We start from the raw sequence: 19,936 nt of genomic DNA, 5'->3' as shown, positions 1-19,936 counted from the left end.
AACATGATGAGTTCAGTGTTCCTCTCCGATCTTCCCAGTCGCTGGCTCTGAATCCATTGGGATGTAAAAGAAGGAGATTCACAGCAGGAAAGTGAACCTAAAAAATCTGCAGGTTTGATGTGTGATGCAGTCACGTCACCATGGAGCAGAATGAAAGGATTTCCAACATCTAGTGGAGTCAATGCAACCAAGAATTGAGGCTGTTTTGAGCTCAGTGAGAGTGTGTATAATAATCTGCATGCACTACTAAGACTCTCTGCCAATAAAACCCAGTAGAATTATTCAGAACTGTAAAGGGTTTTATTTCCCTTAATCTGACTCATTATACAGTATGGACCAAATCAGCAAGCAGGTAGTACGTTCTGTAGATTTAACTTGCCAGTAGTGCAGACAAATCCCTAAGGCTAGAAATGAGCAAAATGGTGTCCCACAGGGTTCTGTTTTAGGCCCTCTAATATTCTCTCTTTATAATTAGGGCTAATTATAAAGAGAGAGTATTAGGGGGCCTAAAACAGAACCATGTGGGACACCATTTTACTTTGACATTGAAAGGTTATGCTTTCCCATACAGCAGATATATTATGTGACTATAATAACTAATAAACCTTTGAGTTTGGAAATGTAAAGAAACACAAGAGGTTTAAAGTACAGCAATGTGTGCAACAAGAAATTCGCAAGCAAATCCCAATGAAATTTAAGAGATCAGCATCACCATTTTATAAGATGCTTTATCGGCAGCATTACCTTGCCCGCACTTTAGTTCTTTTTCTTCCTCCTTTTTTTTTGCTATTCTGGTTAGTTTAAACAAAAGACAAAAATTTAAGGCACACTAAAATCATTTTCTGTTATTCTGCAAAACTTTTATTGAACAAAAGTATTTGAATTCTCATACCACACTGTCCTCAGTACAGTACCATAATCCATAATGCTGGATCTAAACGATTCATATATGCAATTTATCTTATGAATACGTATATATACATATAGTGGAAAAAAAGAATTAAATAACATTGCTCAATAACATTCAGACATATCTTATTCATTCAGATACATCTTATTCTAATCATTAAAAAAATCCCCAATCAACACTCTTCTTGGTAAACAGATGGGTGTGACAAAAGTAAAGAAAATGTATTATTACTCTTAGTGTTCAGCTATGCAAGTGTGGGTGTTATTTTGAGAAGAAGAGACGACGTGGGTGTGTGTGAGAGGGAACTCTGAGTTGATAAGGGCACTAAGCATAGCCATACTGAAGATATGTGGCACATTTGGCTGTAGAAAGAGACACATTCAAACTCCTGGCTGGACTACAATGATGTCTAGCCCCGTCTCTTCTTTAATGCATCAGGTCTGATAGACATAGCCCCTTTTATAAGCACCCTGAACCTAAAGAAACCCTGAAGAGCCACTTATGGTAAACATCTGAGCTGAGTACAGTAAGAACTGAGAAGGTTCACTCTGTGAGCACTGAGTAAGTGAAATTGTTAGCTGGCATGAATAAAAGTCAGCATTAGGAATCGGCTTCAAGGCTGAAACAGTCTCAGGAGGATATGAGTGCGCACAGTTCAGATTAGCAGTAGGTCTACTGAGCTCCAGGTCTAGTGCTGAAGTACATTTATACTGAATTCTGCTAGAGTTGCATTGGCAGACATGCAAAGAAGCTGATGTGCTCTACATACTGGCTCTTTAGGTGGACACACAATCTGGGCTGTGTCCCACTCTGCACTTCATGCATTTTTCCCTTAAAAACCAAATACATAAAGCAGTACAAAAGATCAATATATGAATCTAAACCGGTGCTTAGCTGCTCATCACATGCTATGACCAAAATCCTAGTCCATCCTTACTGTTGGCCTGATATGCCACAAATTAATGCACAAAGTGTAGCACAGAAACAGTCTAGGTTGGAGTGAGATAGGTTCTAAACGCAGATGCTATTTTACCAAACCCAGTAGAAGAGCAGAAGAGCTGTATGCCAAAGGCAGAGGGAATGCTAACAACAGTCACACAGTGAATCAGACCATATTTATTTCTAGGTCCTCCTCAGAGGCTGGAATTCGATCTTTAATCAAAGAATGTTTAACAGGCTTATGGATATTTCAACTTAAAAGAACATCCACTTTCTCCATGACAGGGCCTGGCAAGAAAGCACAAGTCAAAATGTCCTTTTTTTGCTCATGAAAGGATCCTGCCCTCCAGCCCAAAGGCTTGCTTAAAGTCCTATGAGGTGAAAAATTAGCGAGAAGAAAATGGCAAAAAAAATAGTATAGGGAAGGCAAAACGAGTCAGGTAGGACAGAGCCATGTTCAGGCAAGAGGTTTCACCAAGTAGAGTTTGTCTCCCTGATCACTGGTGAAGATAGGAGCTTTTTTGTAGTGCTCCACCAACTCGTCCATACTGTTGAAACGCCGTTGGCCAATGCAGTAGACTCCATCCTGCAGCTGCACCTTGAAGTGTTTATTTTTCCTCACTGCCTTCAATGATACGGAGAAATCGCTGGGCTGTAAATGAATGAGAAAGAGGGAGAGAGAAAGAGAGAGATGTGTTTTATTAAACAATATTAGGTAAAAGGGTTCAACTGCATTTTCAATACTTCTCCACTAGATAGCAGCAGTAACCTTTACTGTCAGCTCATGAGAAAAACAACCCAAGTGCATATTTTTTTAACTGCTTCTTCTTGTAGACAAAGCACGCAAGTAAAAGCAAATAGCATTATGTCACCATGTCAGGATTTTCTCTGTGCTTCCTGTTTGGTTACAGAGGGAAAGTTGATCCTCACCGAGGACTCGCTGTCTCTTATAAGGAAGTCTCCCTCGACTCCTCGCTCATTAAGTGCACACTCCGCCTGATGCCGTGTCACGTTACCGTAGTACCACTCCTTGCCTGCAAACTTGCCTGTACGGGAGGGACCCATGTGGCTGATGGGTGGGGAGGCAAGGCCTTGTCCAGCAGGCATGTCATTCAAAACCGCCACATAGTTTTTTGGCACAAGGCCGATCACACCCTTGCTGTTCCTACACCTCCACCACTCAGGGTCATTCTCAGGCTTCTCCACCACCTCCATGGTCTCACCCTTCTCAAAGTTCAGCTCCTCATCTGTTACTGAACTGAAGGGATATAGAGTCTGGACCACATGGAGTACTGAGCTCCCTGAGCCTGCCATCCGGCCATTGACAAGTCCCATCCCTTGCCCCGCCCTCAGGGAACGAAAGCTCCCTAACGTGTCCCCGCCAAAGCCTGCATCTGCGTAGGCCGGTTCCTCACGGACATAGTTGGACGGGAACCAGCCCACACGGCCGTCGTGGCTTCCCCTCCACCAGCCATCGCTGCACTTCTCCATCACCACCACTCGTTCTCCTTTAACTAAACTCAGCTCGTCATCGCGCTCTGCTGTGTAGGAGAACTTGACGACTGCCGGAATGTTCAGATCGTAGATCCGCTCCGCAGCACTCATTCCACTTCCTCCTGCGCTCCCGTTGGATGGGTACTCTGCATCTGTGCTGGGTGTGGGAGATGTATCACGTGCACTTGTCTTCCTTTTCGTTTTGCCGAGACCTGAAAGACAAAAGATGTGTTGGATGGTCATACACGAAGTGAACAGAACTAATTCAGAAGGACGGTGTAAGCTTGCAGTGTCATCAGCAAACGGTTTCTTACAATGATTTTTGCCGAGCTGTTTCATGCATCATCCATCTGATGGATTAAACAACATAAACAATTATACAACCCTTAGGTCTTGTTATAATTTTACACATGAAATATTTATTCTTCCTCTGGCTCCAGTGGCAGCAGTGACAGTTATTTAGCTAGACTGTTATCTAAAAGATCTAATAGAGGACTACAGGCTAAATCAGAGCTCCAGTATCTTTAGAAAACGCTCTTTTAGTGGAGTGATTAGGTAATGAAGAAAGAAAGAAAAATAGAGAGAAAAACAGAGAAAAAGAAAGACAGAGAAGGACAGAGAGAAGGACAGAGAGAAAGAAAGAATGAAAGAAAGAAAGAGAGAAAGAAAGAAAGACAGAGAAGGACAGAGAGAAGGACAGAGAAAGAAAGAAAGAAAGAAAGAAAGAAAGAAAGAAAGAAAGAAAGAAAGAAAGAAAGAAAGAAAAAGCCATGGTCAATGCTGGTCTCTGTAATCTAGCAACGTTATCAAGATCTTAAGTGCATTCAGAAACAAAGTCAGCTACAAGGCACAGATGCACGTGCTGTCTGGTCGACACAGAGTGCATGCAAATCATTTAAAATGCACATCTATCTATGGAAGAGGTACTCGTGTCTATTTAAATCTCTTGCAAATGGGACAGATGCATTACCTGTGCTAAGTAGGACAAATTCTGTTGTCAGATAGTGGCATCTCCTATACTCAGGCAACGTAAGCAATTCTCCTAGACCCTATTACCAGAACAACAGAACTGGGGGACATGATAAGTCTGCCCTTGTTGTATGGTGAGTGAATTGAGGCACAGTGAGTGAATCGAGTCCTGCTGACTCTCGGTCAACCAGCATCTGAGGCAAGAAGGACAGAACTGGTCTCCATATGCCAGTAGAGCATGGGGTGGAGGGGTAGAAGTGAGTGTGTCAGGGATTCATTTTTTTAAATCCTCACAACAACAACAAAAAAAGCTATTAGCTGGTGACCAGAACAATAACAGAGACGCAAGGGAACATTTAAGTCCTGTCACGATTCTCCAAGAGGCTATCACACAATCTGAAAGACTTTTTTATGTCTCTATTTAGTGCACCTGCCTCCAGTGTACTTGTCAATTCATTCGTACTGGATGTCAACTGTATACAAAAACAGATTTCCTCAAAATGCATGCAAGAAACTGTGAACTTTCTTTAGACTCTTTCAGCAGAACAATCTTTGGCAGCATCATTATATGACCATTTGGAGAGTCATAAAGATCAAGATTGAACATACAGTACAATACAAGTAGAACAACAAATCTAGTACTAGCACTAAAGTATAAAAACATGTGCTGTACAATTGTGGGAATAAAATAATAAAAAAATAAAAAATCCACAGAAGTCTAAAACACGGGTCTAGTAGGGTTAGTTTAATCTGTGAGTGGTACAGTTACTGTTCAAATCTAAAAACAGACACAGACTTTATTGATCCAGCTCAGTCTTGATGTACGGCAGACAGAAGCCTGCAGAGGGAGGACATGGCCTAGTGTATACAAAGAACATTGCACAGTTCAAACAAAGTACCAGTCAAAACTTTTCCTCTGTTAGTGATCTGAGAATGTGTTTCCTGGGGAGCTGCATGCAACTTCTGAGGCTTCTGCTGACAGGGAATGAAGGCAGCAACACAAACAGAACAAAAAAGCTTTTGGGAAATCAGAAAATAGAAGCACGTCCCACCAAGTGCATTCAATACGTGAGCTGAAAAGAAGAAGAGAAGAAAAGATAAACTGAAAAAGAGTAGGACGAGACGAGGCGAAAAAGACCTTGAATGCTAGAATATTATGTGCTGGTAGGCTAAGACCAGACAAAATGTGAGCTGCAAAGGTTCTTTTTTTAAGGAAATTGCAGAGGGAGAAAGCTGAAGACTAAAGATCCGAGGATGAGTGCAAGACAGGAGCAAGCCACCAAGTGACCAAAACTTTGTAGCATGGAGGAGAACTGCTAAATCATTTACTGGTAAAGTGTGTGGATGGGGCTGTTACTGTTTTTAACACTCCCTTCAAATCCATTATACTAAGTCTACATGACTTAAGTCTCTCCTACAATCTTCACAGCTCTTTTTCTTCAGCGGTTTAAATGTGTGCTATGTTTTTTACTCTCTGTTAGCAAATAAAATCCTTTATCATGATGGTGATGATCGTTGTGGGCGTCAGCAAAGTCGTTATCATAACTCATGCTATTTTTAAAGAAAGGCACTTGGGCAAATTTCAGAGTCTTCCTAAGAAAGAATAACTACCCTTTTCCACCATTCGTCTGCACCTAAAGCAAAACGCTATGAGAGGTTGTTTCCATCCTGAACACTCAGCTTCAGAACACAGGACTGCTTACAACAAGGGTGTGGGGAGTGTGAGTGAGGAGGCCCTTTCAAAAAGATCAGCTAAAAAGGGTGGCACTGTGCTGCTTGCCTTCCACCTACACAAGGGGAAAAAACATGAGACAAAACCTCCATTCATTAGAGAACAGGGTTAATTATGCTTGCAATCCTACAGATAAATGGTGCGCATGAGTGCACTTCATGAACTACTACTTCAAAATCAACATCCAAACACCTTATAATAACCAGCCTACATGTGAGGATAGAAGAAAACTTTCCATAAAGAGGTAAAAACTAAAACTGATTTGAAGAAGAATAAAATAAATGTCATACTGGACACCTAGAAATGGAGCCTGTGTTCACTTCGGTCAGTAAAAATAATTACATCATTCTTGTGACCTTTTGTACGGTTTATTTCTCACTATCATGGGAAACTTGATGGGGGGATTATTATTTCTCACCATCATGCTATGTTGCACCACTTACGGAACATGGCGGTGGCTTTGGGCTGCTTCTGTAGAGATACACCCTGCCCTACACTGATGAATGTGCAGCAAAACGCTGGATATTTTTCACTACGGCTTTTCTTTTCTAGAAGTTTTATACCGCTGCTTTAGCTGGGGTTTCTTTCTCAGAAGGCCGTAAAGGATCTCTTTTCATTTACTACCATCACAACCAATTAAGGCTGATTCTAGGATTATCGGCCATTTTTGGGTTTGCATAGGTCACGTCCCATTAACGGTGACGATTAATGGCCATAGACAGGAAGAATTAAACTACAAGGCTTATATAAGGAACCACCTCATAAAACAATGTAAACCATTACACAAGTGGCCGCCTTTTCTTTCAGAAATCTGTATATTTCCTAAAATCTGTGGATCGGTTCCTATAAAGGGAACAACCTGATTTTTTATACCCGTTGAGGGACATGAGAATGTTGTGTGATCAAATGTTAATACTACATAAGCAGAGAAGAACGGATTGTGTGCTGAGGTTACAAATCTATTTACTAAAGAACCCGGTTTTAAATGATGAATCATGAATAATACATATTCAAAAGAGTTTTAGTTTCAGTTTTACAATGGTGTGTATACAGAGATTTAGAGAAAACTTTCATTTCCAAGATTGAAAAGTGGGGGGGAATAAAATTCGGTAATCCAGCTGACAATGTAAACTTGAGCAGATGTCAATTTAAATACATAAATAAACTTGGGATAAAAATGGGAAGCTTATAAAGCATAAAAGATATACTACTAATAGCTAATAACCTGGGCAGAATTTTCTTATATAACTAGTAACTAGTGTTGCATTAATTGCAGCATTAGACACAGTGCAGGTTTGACGTAAAAACACTGTTAGGACACCCAGTCACTTACCCAGTGTATCTTTCAGGTTCTTCACCAGCGAGGCTTTCTTAAGGCTATTCTTACGCTCAACGTAGTTAGATGGGACGTAGCCGGTACGATTGGAGGCATTGCGGACTCTCCACCAGGTTTTAGAGTCATCCAGGAGCCACAAGCGCTCGTTTTTCCGGATGTCAAGTTCTTGGTCCTGCTGAGCATTGTAGTCCCACTTGGCTATAACAATCACCTCCTCTGTCATCTTTCATCGAGTCAAACTGAAGCCATAGAAAACAGGAGAGAAAATACTCTTTGAATACTTTCAGATTTGAAGAGCATCAGACTTTTCTTAAGACGTTACTCGGCTCCTAACTCCCTCTGCCCTGCTATGTCTCTAGTTTACCTGATGACACAGCTGTGTTAAATAGAGCGCATATAATCATGCCTGTCCTTTGTCTGAAGCATAGTAATGATTAAGGCTGATTAAGGTCTACCACTCAGAGTCTCCGAGCTCATGTCTTTCTGTGGCCTTTTTTATTCTACAGTTTTTTCTACTTTGTGCATTTTCTCCAACGATACTTCCATCCAATCCGTTATTATATCAGTGATTTACTTTTTTTTTCCAGTCACCATTTAATCACACCTTTAAGTTTCCTCCTGTATATTTTATCAACATTAAAATGACATGAACTTCATCTGACAAGCTTTATAATAACGATTAGATATTGACAAAGACAGAAATGGGAAGAAACAGCCACTTCTGTTAGTTGTACATAAAAAAAAAGTGTGTGTGTGTGTGTGTGTGTGTGTGTGTGTGTGTGTGTGTGTGTGGAGACAAAATAAGACCTAGTAACTTAATCTATTCCATTCATGATGGAAACATCTTCCCGCTGAGATATTATTAAAAATTACAGAGCAGGTCAAAATATGAGCAGCATTTTTCAAAACATATTTCTATGACTTAAGGCAACCGCTGCAGCAAGCATTGAAAAATTAATAAAATGGTTAATGAATCTGACATTTCTCCAATGTATTGCATGGGTTATAAGATGGCACTGTTGCATGGCAGAATATGCACTGAATAGTAATCAAGTGATTAAGTATTCATGGTATTGCAGGCAAGCACACTTAAAACCCTGCACTCCTGTTGCGAGAGACCCTCAGGCATGGCTACTCAGTCAAAACAGCCATTAGAGAGGCAGCGAGCATGTTTAAGTGTGTGTGTGTGTGTGTGTGTGTGTGTGTGTGTGTGTGTGTGTTCAAAGACAAGGGCTATCATACAGAAAGCTAGGGTACACATCTACTTATAAATGACTGGATACATGCATGCGGTCCTGGATTTTAAAGAACAGTAACATAAGTCATAATGTGTGGCCTCTTATCAGATAACATATATAGAAAAACAGAGCCATAGAACTACATTTAGGTTGATCTCCATTCTCTCAAATTTTATTTATTAAACATTATTGCAGACATATGGCTAACATATGTTAAATATGTTGGCTAAATATGACCAACATGCCATACGCACATACACATGAAACAGCCATACTGTATACACCCACAGCCCTGCACACCATATACATGCTTAATTACACACACACACACACACACACACAAAAACTTAAATTATAAAAGCATTGTTATATTATCTCTCTCCTTATTTTATTCTAATTAGGAGCCACTTGACACTGACTGTGTTTGACTTGAGCTTTAATGCAGACCTAAAGAGTCATTTATTCTCTGCTGACACACAAGGTGACAGGGCTGTGGACGAGACTACACTTCGGGTGTCAACTGAAGAGGAAAAGGAAGTGGGAATAGACGCTGCATTAGCACTTCAGCAATTACTATTGTGCTCTGGAATAAATGCCTGTTAACGACATCCGTGAGCGATGCAGCTTAACAAAGCATCTACACTTCACTGTAAACAGAGATGGCACCAACATGGTATGTAAGATCGGATATCAGAGGGAGGGGAATTAAAAACAAAAACTACATGACCTGATTCTGGAAGAAGCTAGATTATTAGATAAATATTTATATTTTTATCTGCTGATTTTTTCCCCTGTTTCACCCCAATTTGGACACTAATTCTTACCCATGAGGCAGGTCTCTATTATACAACAGCTACCAAATACCAGGGTGGGAGAAAGGTAACATGAGACACATGAAGCCAACAAACCACTTTTTATTTTTAAACTGCTGCTCATGCATGTCAGGGCAAACAGGGTAGAAGGATAGATTGCAAAGTGCTAGCTGACCTCATCTACATCCATGAGGTCACAGACCCCAGTGTTTCGCTAGTGTTGCTCTGATGGACAGTAGAGAGAGTGCATGCCAAACCTGTGGCTGAAGCACCATCGGGAGTTGAACAGACGCTCTCCTGATGATATAGTGTACACTTTCCTCTCCATTTATGTACCGTTTCTAATTGTATCATGTGTGATTGAAATGTTCGCTGTCTCAAACATAAAAGCACTTTTGTAAGTCCAGGACTCTACAATTTCACTCCTGCTCCCACTCCACCTTCTGAAGGTACTACAAAGGCTTACCAAATAGAGAAAAGCTTTTTTCACCTTCTAAGCTTCTGCTACAGTATGGGTCAGTGGCAAGAGGTTATTGTACTGGATTTGGCACATGGACAGAGTACAACAACCGAGAATACTCTCAGTATGTTTAAAATCCAGTGCGTGGGAGAACTTTAAGCTTCCCTGGATGCTGTGACACTGTGGAGTGAAAACAGATAAAAACACAAAATAGCACAGAGCAAAGCCTCCCTAAAGCATTTCCTGGTTGATCCAGTCCAGGCTAAAGAAACTGGGATATTAATATTACAGCGACATTAGATTTTACTTAACGGAAGAGAATGTGGGATGCTAGGTGGTTTTGCTTGGGTTATCTAACCAATACACACTATAGCGCTAAACACTTACCAAGAAAACATTAAATATGGAAAAATAAGAAAGGATGGAATAGTGAAGTTGTGATTGCTGAATTTGTTTTAGGGCTAAATGTTACATGTTACTGTACAGTACTGGATATTATTCATCATCATTAGCCTTATTAGACCCCTGTGTTGTCCCCATGTCTTGAAAAGAACATTCATTTCTCTCGACTTTTCTCTCAACGTTACCAAGGTATCCATGGAAATGGGAGGATGATAGATGGCCCTCATGCCTCTGATCAGAGGGAGGGAGACATGCCGACTCAAATATGTACATCTGCTTAATAATGAAGATCATTAAGAAGAGCGATGTCTAGGCCACAGAGAAGGACATCAATCCTGACAGCTGAAAATTCATCCAAAGCCACTTGGTAGCGATCAATCTCCCTCGGTTTAATGTCACCTTAAAAGCACAGTGAAGCACATGAGATCCGTTAGACGGTAGTGCTGCAGCGTAAACAAAATACATCAAAACAACAGTCAGATATAAATACAAGAACTTGAAATAACCCCAAACAAGCAGCTGCTTTTAATACAAAACTCACAAGATGAAACAGTGCAGATTCAAAGCCATGGACCAAAGAGCTGCATTAACTGTCTTTTGTTGAGGAAACGGGAAAGCCATAATTTAACCTTGAGGAGATTTGGTCATTGGGGCACAGGCAGTTTCCCATAACCTAGCAGCACTTAGCCTCATATTCTGTTTTGCACTCTAGGGATTAAAGCATTTAACACAGATAATACATCCGCTAGGCTGGAGTTCAGCAATCTCAACATGCATTTCACCAAGCTCTCTGAGTCCCACCCTTATTGCTGATTGCACTATTTTACAGACGTAGATGCTTTAAACACTATGTAGCAATACATTGAATTAAAATTAGTCATATAAATGAATCATGTAAACCAGGGTTTGTATCCTCCTTTTTTTCCCTTTTTTGTACCCGACAAAGTGCCATCAAAGCCGATGAAAAGAAAATCAGAGGTCAAGGGAAAGATGCTTGAAACCTTAAACGATTAAATGGGTCCCCATCTGGCTGCATCAGCATTTTACACCAACTCACATTATGGAGCTTGATGCACAAAGCCCCTTAAAAGAGGGGACACAAGAGACAAAATGAAAAAGGCCAAACTGGCAGATCTCTTGTGTTTGCCATCTGGGTCAAATTGAATTGGGAAAGGACTCGGACCCTCCTTTTATTTTCATTCTTTCATCCGCTGTCTTCAGTTCCTCCATGCTCAGAAAATCAGCACATTCTTCTCCATTCATCACGCTCTAAAACAGAAGAGTTCATTTGACAACATCCCTGAAATGGGCTAAAAGAAAAGAATTAGGCTCTGCAGGAGTAGGTTACGCTCCAAGGTCTGTACCTTCATGAAGCGGAGGCATTGCTCATCAGCCTAATTAGCTTAACATACCCACAGAATGTCTCTGATTGCCGCAGAAAGTGTTTACTGCAGTGTTTATTTGTGACACAAGGTCTGCAATTGACACTGTATTAAAGAGATGCAGTGTCCATCACATGGACGATCAACCAATGAAAAGTCCCTTAAAATCTGCCTGGCCTGTAGTTCTGACATGTTCACACAGCAGTTTTGTGTGTACCTCTATGGTAAGAACCCTGATGCTTGCAAGTTTCCCCAAAAAGCAAAGGAGATGCTGGAGAGAGCACACTTACAGATCATACACTCGCTGTCCACATTACTTACATTTATGCCACTAACCAATCAGTCGATCATGTGACATTAGCATAAAATCATGCAGATGCAGGTCAAGAGCTTCAACTAATGTTGACATCAAACATCAGAATGAAGAAAACGTGTGATCTGGGAGATTGCTGCCAAATGTGCATTATTATTGTGAGTATTTCAGAAACTGTGGATCTCCTGGAATATCTTCTGTCCAGTTAGAGTGAGTTTAAGCCCACAACAGCCTCAGATTCTTGTGCTTAGAGGAGAATTTCTACTGTTGTAACTCATCCACCTCAAAGCTCAATATTCTGTGCATCGTCTGTGCATTTTCTTTACCACGGTTGCAAAGAGTGATAATTTGACACAGAACTGGTTTTCTCACCATTCTGAATAAACGCGTTAAGAATGTGTGTGTGTGTGTGTGTGAACTCCAGAAGATCTGCAGCTTCTGAAAACCTCAAACTACCAACATCCATGTCCTGGTTAAAGTCACAGAGATCACACTTTTTCGTCATTCTGATGGTTGATGTGCATCTGCATGATTTGATGTACTGTGCTGATTAGATAACTGCATGAATGTGCAGGTGTTATTAATAAACTGGACTCTGAATGTACGTGATAACGGGAACTACCCTGTCTCTGATATTCTGCGACATTAAATCTAACTATAATCTCTTAAAATGTATGACAGGCGGTTTATTAATAAGCACTGTAATACGCAGGAATGTGTATATAGTGTGTGCAAGAAAAATGTTTTCCCGAGCAGATTATTTTCAAATGACCTCATGTGTCAGTCATCTGTTATTTCTTACGAAATAGCCGACAAGCTGTTTGAACTTAAAATTTGATGTTTTGATTAAATGTTAAATTATGATACAAATATGTAATACTGGTGAGTCTTTAATTAACAAAATCTTGACCAGTCTATTTTGAAGCTTTGTGAATGCTGTAAATTCAGTAAAAGGACCTGCAAAAAAACAATTCTGTGACACTCTGATCTGAAGCAGACAAGAACAAGACAAAAAAAAAATTAGACTAAGCAACCAGTTTAGCTACATTGTGCATTGCAACACCGCATTCAACCGCTGCAGTCCACACGTCCACAACACACCCCATGCCGTTCATTCAGCCAGCATATTTATAAGACAAAACTCTGAAGGTTTGCCAACCCAATGACTTTTACTGTTAACCTCATCTCATTCTTTTTAACCATCAATACTCTGTGTTATTCTTTCATGATTTTTCATCTTAGTCATTCAGCTAATGAACGCATTATTGTTGTACCAAACAAAATCTCTATTGTCAACATGGCTCAATATGCGACATACAATCTAGATCAGCTTGGGATCTCGGCCTAAAATGTTAAGCTTCCAACACACTACCCAAGACTACTGACATTCTTTCAGTGTCTGGTGGAAACCTTCTTAGCTGGCTAAGGTAGAGCTCATGCCGTTTATGCTTTGTAAGTAAAAATAGACAGTGTATTGCAAAAGAAGTCTGTGTGACATAAGTTTGTCCGCAATAATCAAAGGTGTACAAGACAGTAGTGAGGCCAGCTATGCTGTATGGGTTAGAGACTGTAGCAGTGAGGAAAAGACATGAGGCAGAGATGGAGGTAGCAGAGATGAGGATGTTGAGGTTCTCTTTAAGAGTGACGAGGATGAACAGGATTAGGAACGAGCACATCAGGTTGGCTGTTTTGGAGACAAGGACAGAGAGGCTAGATTGAGATGGTTTGGACATGTACAGAGGAGGGAGATGGTTATATTGCTAGAAGGATGTTGGAGATGGAGCTGCCAGGTAAGAGGTCAAGAGGAAGGCCAAAGAGGAGATGTATGGATGTGTTAAAAGAGGACATAAAGGTAATTGGCGTGAGAGTAGAGGATGCAGAGGATGGAGTTAGGTGGAAACAGATGCTTCGCTGTGGCGATTCAAAATTTTCAGCAACAAAAAAATGAAAACAACAACAAAGATGCAAAACGTTGATTTGCCTTTTTATTCTAAAACTAAATAGATTTTTCTGAAGTTCCTCAATAGATTGTATCAGGCTATGGAAGATGATACATCTGGTTCTTTTTCGATATCCCGATACAGTCAAATATGGTTAATACTGTATAGTCAAAATCTCACAGATGCTTCTGCTTGCTTATTTTCCTGCTTCTAACATGTAAACTGTGAGAATGGACGGTTCGCTTGCTGCCTAATGTGTCCCACCCTTTGACAGGTGCCACTGAAACAACACAATCAATATTATTCACTTCACCTGTCCGTGCTTTTAATGATCTGGCTGATCAGTGTATAAGCATGCATGTGTGTGTGTGTGTGTACAAAAAAAATGAAAATGTCAGAAGAAATGAGTTAATCAATCACCATTAGGGCTGATATTCAGTCAGTCATATGCCATTGCAAGGTAGGATTGTTGTGCCACTCTCATTAAATCCACCGCCTTCACTAAATATCCATCTCCATCTGTGTCAGAGGTCTGACAACTCTCACGCTCATCCTGTAGACCATGGTCAGGATCCTTATTGTACCTCTCAGCATTCTCTCATGTCACTTATATTCACCCTTAGCATTTCCTCACCCACCCATTAGCTCTCAGGCTATTGTTTGCACTGTTGCCATGGCAGTGTATAAGGCAGGAGTGAGGGTCAAGACATTCAAACTGACCTGGCAACACCAGACCACATCAACACACACACACACACACACACACACACACACACACACAAACAATGCAAAGCAATGTATGGTGCATATAGAATAAGGATTACTAATTAAGATCATATCTGGTGTACTTTTTTGGAACTAAAGGTTTAAAGAGTGTAATCAAAATTTCTGACAATTTTATGATTAGTCCTGTTTGCCTCACACCTCCATGGTTAGTGGTTTGATTCTTGAATCCATCCTGTGTGTGTGGGGTTTGCATGTTCTCCCCTTGCTCGGTCGTTAGGGATAAATTCATACATTTAAAATCTCTAGCTTGAATTTTTATATTTCTATTATGCTGCTTTTTGTCCATTGCTACAAGCGCTATACAAATAAAACTGACTTAAAGTGAAGAATTGATAGGCTTCTGGGTTTTTTTTTCCTGTGAAACTGTTAGAAAGTACTGATATGATGAAATAAGCTGATGGTAGATCTCGCCTAAATGGTTATATAAGAAATTCTCATCACTGCTCCTACTGCTGCGTCCACCCAAAATCCACCTCCAGCCGAGAGACTGAGACGCACTCGCATGACAACGCTGCTCTCTGGCTCGAAATGTGACTTGATTTGAATGGAGTGCATTACGAATGGCAGAAGAGTGATTTCCGTATTCGAGCAGTTGGCCAGGGGTTTGAAAAAGCGTTCACATGTCTGACTGAGTCCTGACTGAGGTTTATCTCATCTACTTCGACGACACATTCCACCCTCTGCACTTGACTGCTGATGGTGACAGACTTAATTATTTCATGAGATGCGCCGAAGCTTCGTTATGAAATAAATAATCAGAATAAATGACGGCATAGAAAAAGAATGAATCGTTATTAAGTTAAGAATCAACACATCATCCATACCTAACGTACCGTAAAGTATGTGATAAGGCAAACGCTCCCATTAAGCTTACTCATGAATACCTCATGCTTTTGACCTTCATTGCGCTGCCAGTCAGATCTTCACTCTGTCGTTGCTTTCTTACTCCTTTTATTTACTCGTTAAAAGTGCCAGTCCTCATCTATATTTTTTTTTTACATTTTAAGTTCTGAGAAATACAATTTTCTCTTCTATGTGATCCAATGAAATCTGAAGCATGTCCTCACAGTAGAGAGGCTGAATGTACCATATCACCTGTGTCACAGGCAAGCTGAGAGAAGACATAAGTCCCTGGCCTATGAAAAACGTCCCTCAGCACAAAGTACAACTAACTGGCTCATAAGCAGGAAGGATTACAGAGAGGAAAAGAAAGACCTGAAGGCTTATATGGCTGCCATGGACCTGACGGAGATCTTCAGACTCCCTCCTTCATTCCATGTAACACACACAGGACACACAGTATAAGACCAGTATCTTTGTCTGTGTCTCTAAATAAACACATTTCAGAATAGAGCAAACAGGTTATAACATGACAAGGCAACTGAATAGGACAAGAGGCAACAGGTTCTGTCTCATTCCTACGTGCTTGTACTTGGGGGAGATGTTATCTGTGCGGATGGCAGTGATGAAACACTGCTACAATTTAAACAGAGAATAGAATTAAAAGACCTGTGTAACAGACAGGAAGAGGAGCGTCTTCACTCTCTACATAAACTCCACACTGCTCACACAATATTTAACTACAGTCGATAGAGAGGATGTGAAGTCCTGATAGAAACACCATGACGTATAGAACAAATGAATCCTTCTTAAAAATGGGATTGCTAGCACAATACTGGGCTAATAAAATACATTTCTTACACTCTGACTCCTGGATGTACATGTAGCCCGACTCAAATAAACAACTCAGACATAATTAACAATCAGAATAAATAAAAAAAGGTTTGCACATAGCTATTTAGGATAAATAAAGACAACTCTTACTCTTGGGATACATGAATCTTACACTACAGTAGCCCTGCTTTAGTAAACACCAATCTCTATTATAAAACATTATTTAACAAAGAATTCTCTGAAAAGAGAAAGGACTAGGGATTTGTTTTGCCTGCAAAAGACGCATCTCTATTTTATTTGTGTGCCGAACAAGATATGAAAGCATATCAACCAGGATTTCATTCCATTTTAATTAGATATTCATTCCTTATGTAGCATTTCCCTTGAGACAATGCATGTACACGCACTACAGTCTGTAGCCACACAAATTCTGGCACATGACATCCTCCATAATCCCCTGAAGCGAGAGACGTATGTTCCTACTTCATTTTCTCTCCTCTGCAATGCCACTGTCTCATGACAGACAATGTGAGGAGAACCACTTAATAATTTCTTCCAGTCTGAAGAGAGGAAATGTTCCTGAAACCGATAGGTCCATATGGATGTCTGCGTGTTTTTCTCGTCCATGACTTCGACGGTAAATCCCAGCTAGAGGCATAACCCGAGGCAGTAAACAGACATGTGCATAATTTCTTTAATAAGTTGACCGGGCCACTGCGAATCTGCAGAGAAACATGTCAGAAGCTATTTATTTACACACACAGAAACAGCAACATGTCAACATAAACCACCGAATGGATATCTATGGCCAGAAAGACAGGATGCAGGATGGATTACACCCCATATGTGTGAGAGGCGAGTTGAACAGTGACTAAACATCTCACACTTCACTGGCTGTCTCACACTGAGTGTGCCCTTCACCTTGCGTTTGTTCCATTGAGCTCATTCTGCTCAGCATGCTGAATAATTCCCTTTGAACATTCTGAGCCAACAACGCACACCAATAGTACAGATACACATACACAAAAGACAGGAACAATGCTCAGGGCACAACAGGACCACTGGAATTTCAGCTATGGATTCAAACTAAAAGTAATGAAGAATTTGAGCATTTCAGCATGCGCAAACTGTTGCCACAAAGATTTAAGTTTTAAATTGTCCAGACTTCTGTAGCTCTGGGAGAAAGATCTTCAACCCAGATCTTCTCACCTAACATCAGAGCCTGATCTCACTAATGCTTTTAACTCAGGATGAGCAAGTCCTCAAAGACGTGTTCCAACATCTAGTGCCTTCAAACCTTTCCAGAAGAGTAGAGCTTATTATAACAGCAAAGAGGGGATTACATCTGGAAAGAATTTTTCTAGTACAAGCACATAGAGGATATTATTATTGGTCAGGTGTCCACACAGGACATTTCAGTATGAGAGCAGTGTTTTGTGTCTGTCTAACTAACAGAAACACACAAGTGCACTGAGGAGGTGAAGATCAGAGCCACGAAGTCACTGCTGTACAGAATTAATTAACCAGTTATCCTAATTTATTGAGCAGCAGTTTTTGCTGTCTCTTATAGAAGAAAGGATGTTGTGGCACATGTTGTGGTTACATTTTGAATATCTGAGATAACCTTTAGCTTAGAATACAGATCATATTTAATTAGATAGCAATAATTAAGTTACAGCACAACACTGAACTTGGCATTAGTCTGCAGAGACCGGGCACCAAAAGCAGATCGTGTTCTTGCCTCCAACAGGGTTCAGTCTGGCAATATGTCCAAATACACAGATTGCACCAATGAGTTCATTGGTGCACTATAGTTCTGCTGAGGCAGCAGAAATGCTCCATAACGTCACATCTATAAACTTCATCTAGTTATTATCCATTTCTATATCCCCTCGCAGAGGTTCCCTCTCTGCCCACCCACACACACACATACAGTATACACACACACAGGTTTTCTGGTCTGCATTCAACATCTTGTTTCCATCTCTATTGTCCTGCACATTATAGCAACGGCAGCACAGAGACAGCTAGAAGGGAGGATATGTGGAATTTATGAAAACTGCAAAAGAACACCATCGAGTCCCTTTTGTTGCCCCGACCATCCCTATGAACCTTATGAACCTTTTCCAAACAGCTCAGTTCAGCCCAGGGACTGCTCGTTCCTTACAGCCTCACCTCAGCAGCTCAGTGTCTCAGCTACATTAAGCAGGTCTCTATTCCTCTTCCCCACAGCAAAAAAACTCAGTATGTGACTGCTCACAAGACTGCACTGACCGATACAGGGGAAAGTGTTAGTCAGACCCCCAGCTCTGTAATTACTGTTCCACTCTGAGTGAGCGAGTTACCGTGGCCTCAACGATGCTACAAGAATCCGCTGCAGATTTTGAAGCACGCAATTATTTTATCAATAACAAACTCCCTGACCATCAAACCAGTATGTACTTAATGAACCTTCCTTATCAGATTTAGTCACCTCAGATTTGAGGTTCTAACAAATTTCACTCTTCTGGGAAGGCTTTCCACTAGATGTTGGAGAATGGCTGTGAGGATTTGTTCGTTTATCCACATGAGCTTTAGTGAGATCAGACACTGATCAGACACTTTAGTGTTCGGTGAGGAGGTCAGGTGTGCAGTTGGTGTTCCAGTTCATCCCAGATGTGTACACTGGGATTGAGATCAGGGCTCTGTTCAGGACAATTAAGTTCTTATACACCAACCTTGGCAAACCATGTCTTCAAATACCTCAATTTGTCATGGTAGAACAGGTTTAGGGCCCTTAATTCCAATCCAACTCTAATACCACAACATACAAAGACATTCTAGAAAATCGTGCTCTTATAAACAACGTCACAACGGTGTGATGTTCATGTTTTCACATACTTTTGGTTGTATAGAGTATCACCTGATATAAAATTATTTAAAATGAAAATCTACAATGATCCTTAAACCACATAAAATATGTGTGGTTATGTAGCAAAGTCACTTCTAAAAGATCAGATGGCAAGTTGAACAGGAAGAGCAATGGGAGTGAAAGCAGTGGACTCCCACTGGAACAATATGTGCATCAGCTGCCAAATCAACATGGAATGAGACATTCGACCAAATGGACAAACATGCTTGCGCGGGACAGAGAGGTCAGAGAGCATATTGCTTCCTGTGAAAATAATAGCTGTATCACAACAGTCTTCTGTGAAGTCTGGGCTTCAGCATGGTAGAAGTGAGAGCGAGGCTGGAAATGCTATTAAAAAGGTGGAGGTTCGGGGCAAAGCAGTGATCATCGTGCCCTGCAACTAGTTCAGTTAACAGGTCAATTCTCATTTCCACTAAAGTTATACGTCAGAGAAAATAAGGAAACAAACAAAAGAGTGTATGGATTTATGTGTGTGGTTTGTGAAGCACTCAGTCACTTCGTATAAGCAGACAGAACTGGCAACAGCCCAAGTCTCTGATTTCAGCACAGCAGGTTCAGGTTAGGTCACACACACAGCCGAGTTCTCGTCGCTCCATCAGCCCTCAGGTTCTCAGCATTTTAACCACTCCCAATACACA

General features: G+C 40.7%; 1 protein-coding gene across 2 annotated transcripts in view; it reads right to left on the bottom strand.

Annotated features, from left to right (window-relative positions):
* Positions 1–838: 838 nt before the first annotated feature.
* The window catches only part of nck2a (NCK adaptor protein 2a), a 33,824-nt gene continuing 14,726 nt past the window's right edge, over positions 839–19,936 (bottom strand). For both annotated transcript variants that reach the window (XM_060876233.1, XM_060876231.1), the window contains exons 2-4: positions 7,378–7,619; positions 2,780–3,555; positions 839–2,501 (exon numbers count right to left, since the gene is read on the bottom strand). In XM_060876233.1, coding sequence (XP_060732216.1) covers positions 2,307–2,501; positions 2,780–3,555; positions 7,378–7,603 — 1,197 coding nt within the window. In that variant the 5' untranslated portion in view covers positions 7,604–7,619 and the 3' untranslated portion in view covers positions 839–2,306. The remainder of the gene's footprint in view (positions 2,502–2,779; positions 3,556–7,377; positions 7,620–19,936) is intronic.

This window comes from Tachysurus vachellii, chromosome 8, assembly GCF_030014155.1.
Source record: "Tachysurus vachellii isolate PV-2020 chromosome 8, HZAU_Pvac_v1, whole genome shotgun sequence".
NCBI classification, from domain to species: Eukaryota; Metazoa; Chordata; class Actinopteri; order Siluriformes; family Bagridae; genus Tachysurus; species Tachysurus vachellii.
This window is presented reverse-complemented; position numbering and strand designations above follow the sequence as displayed.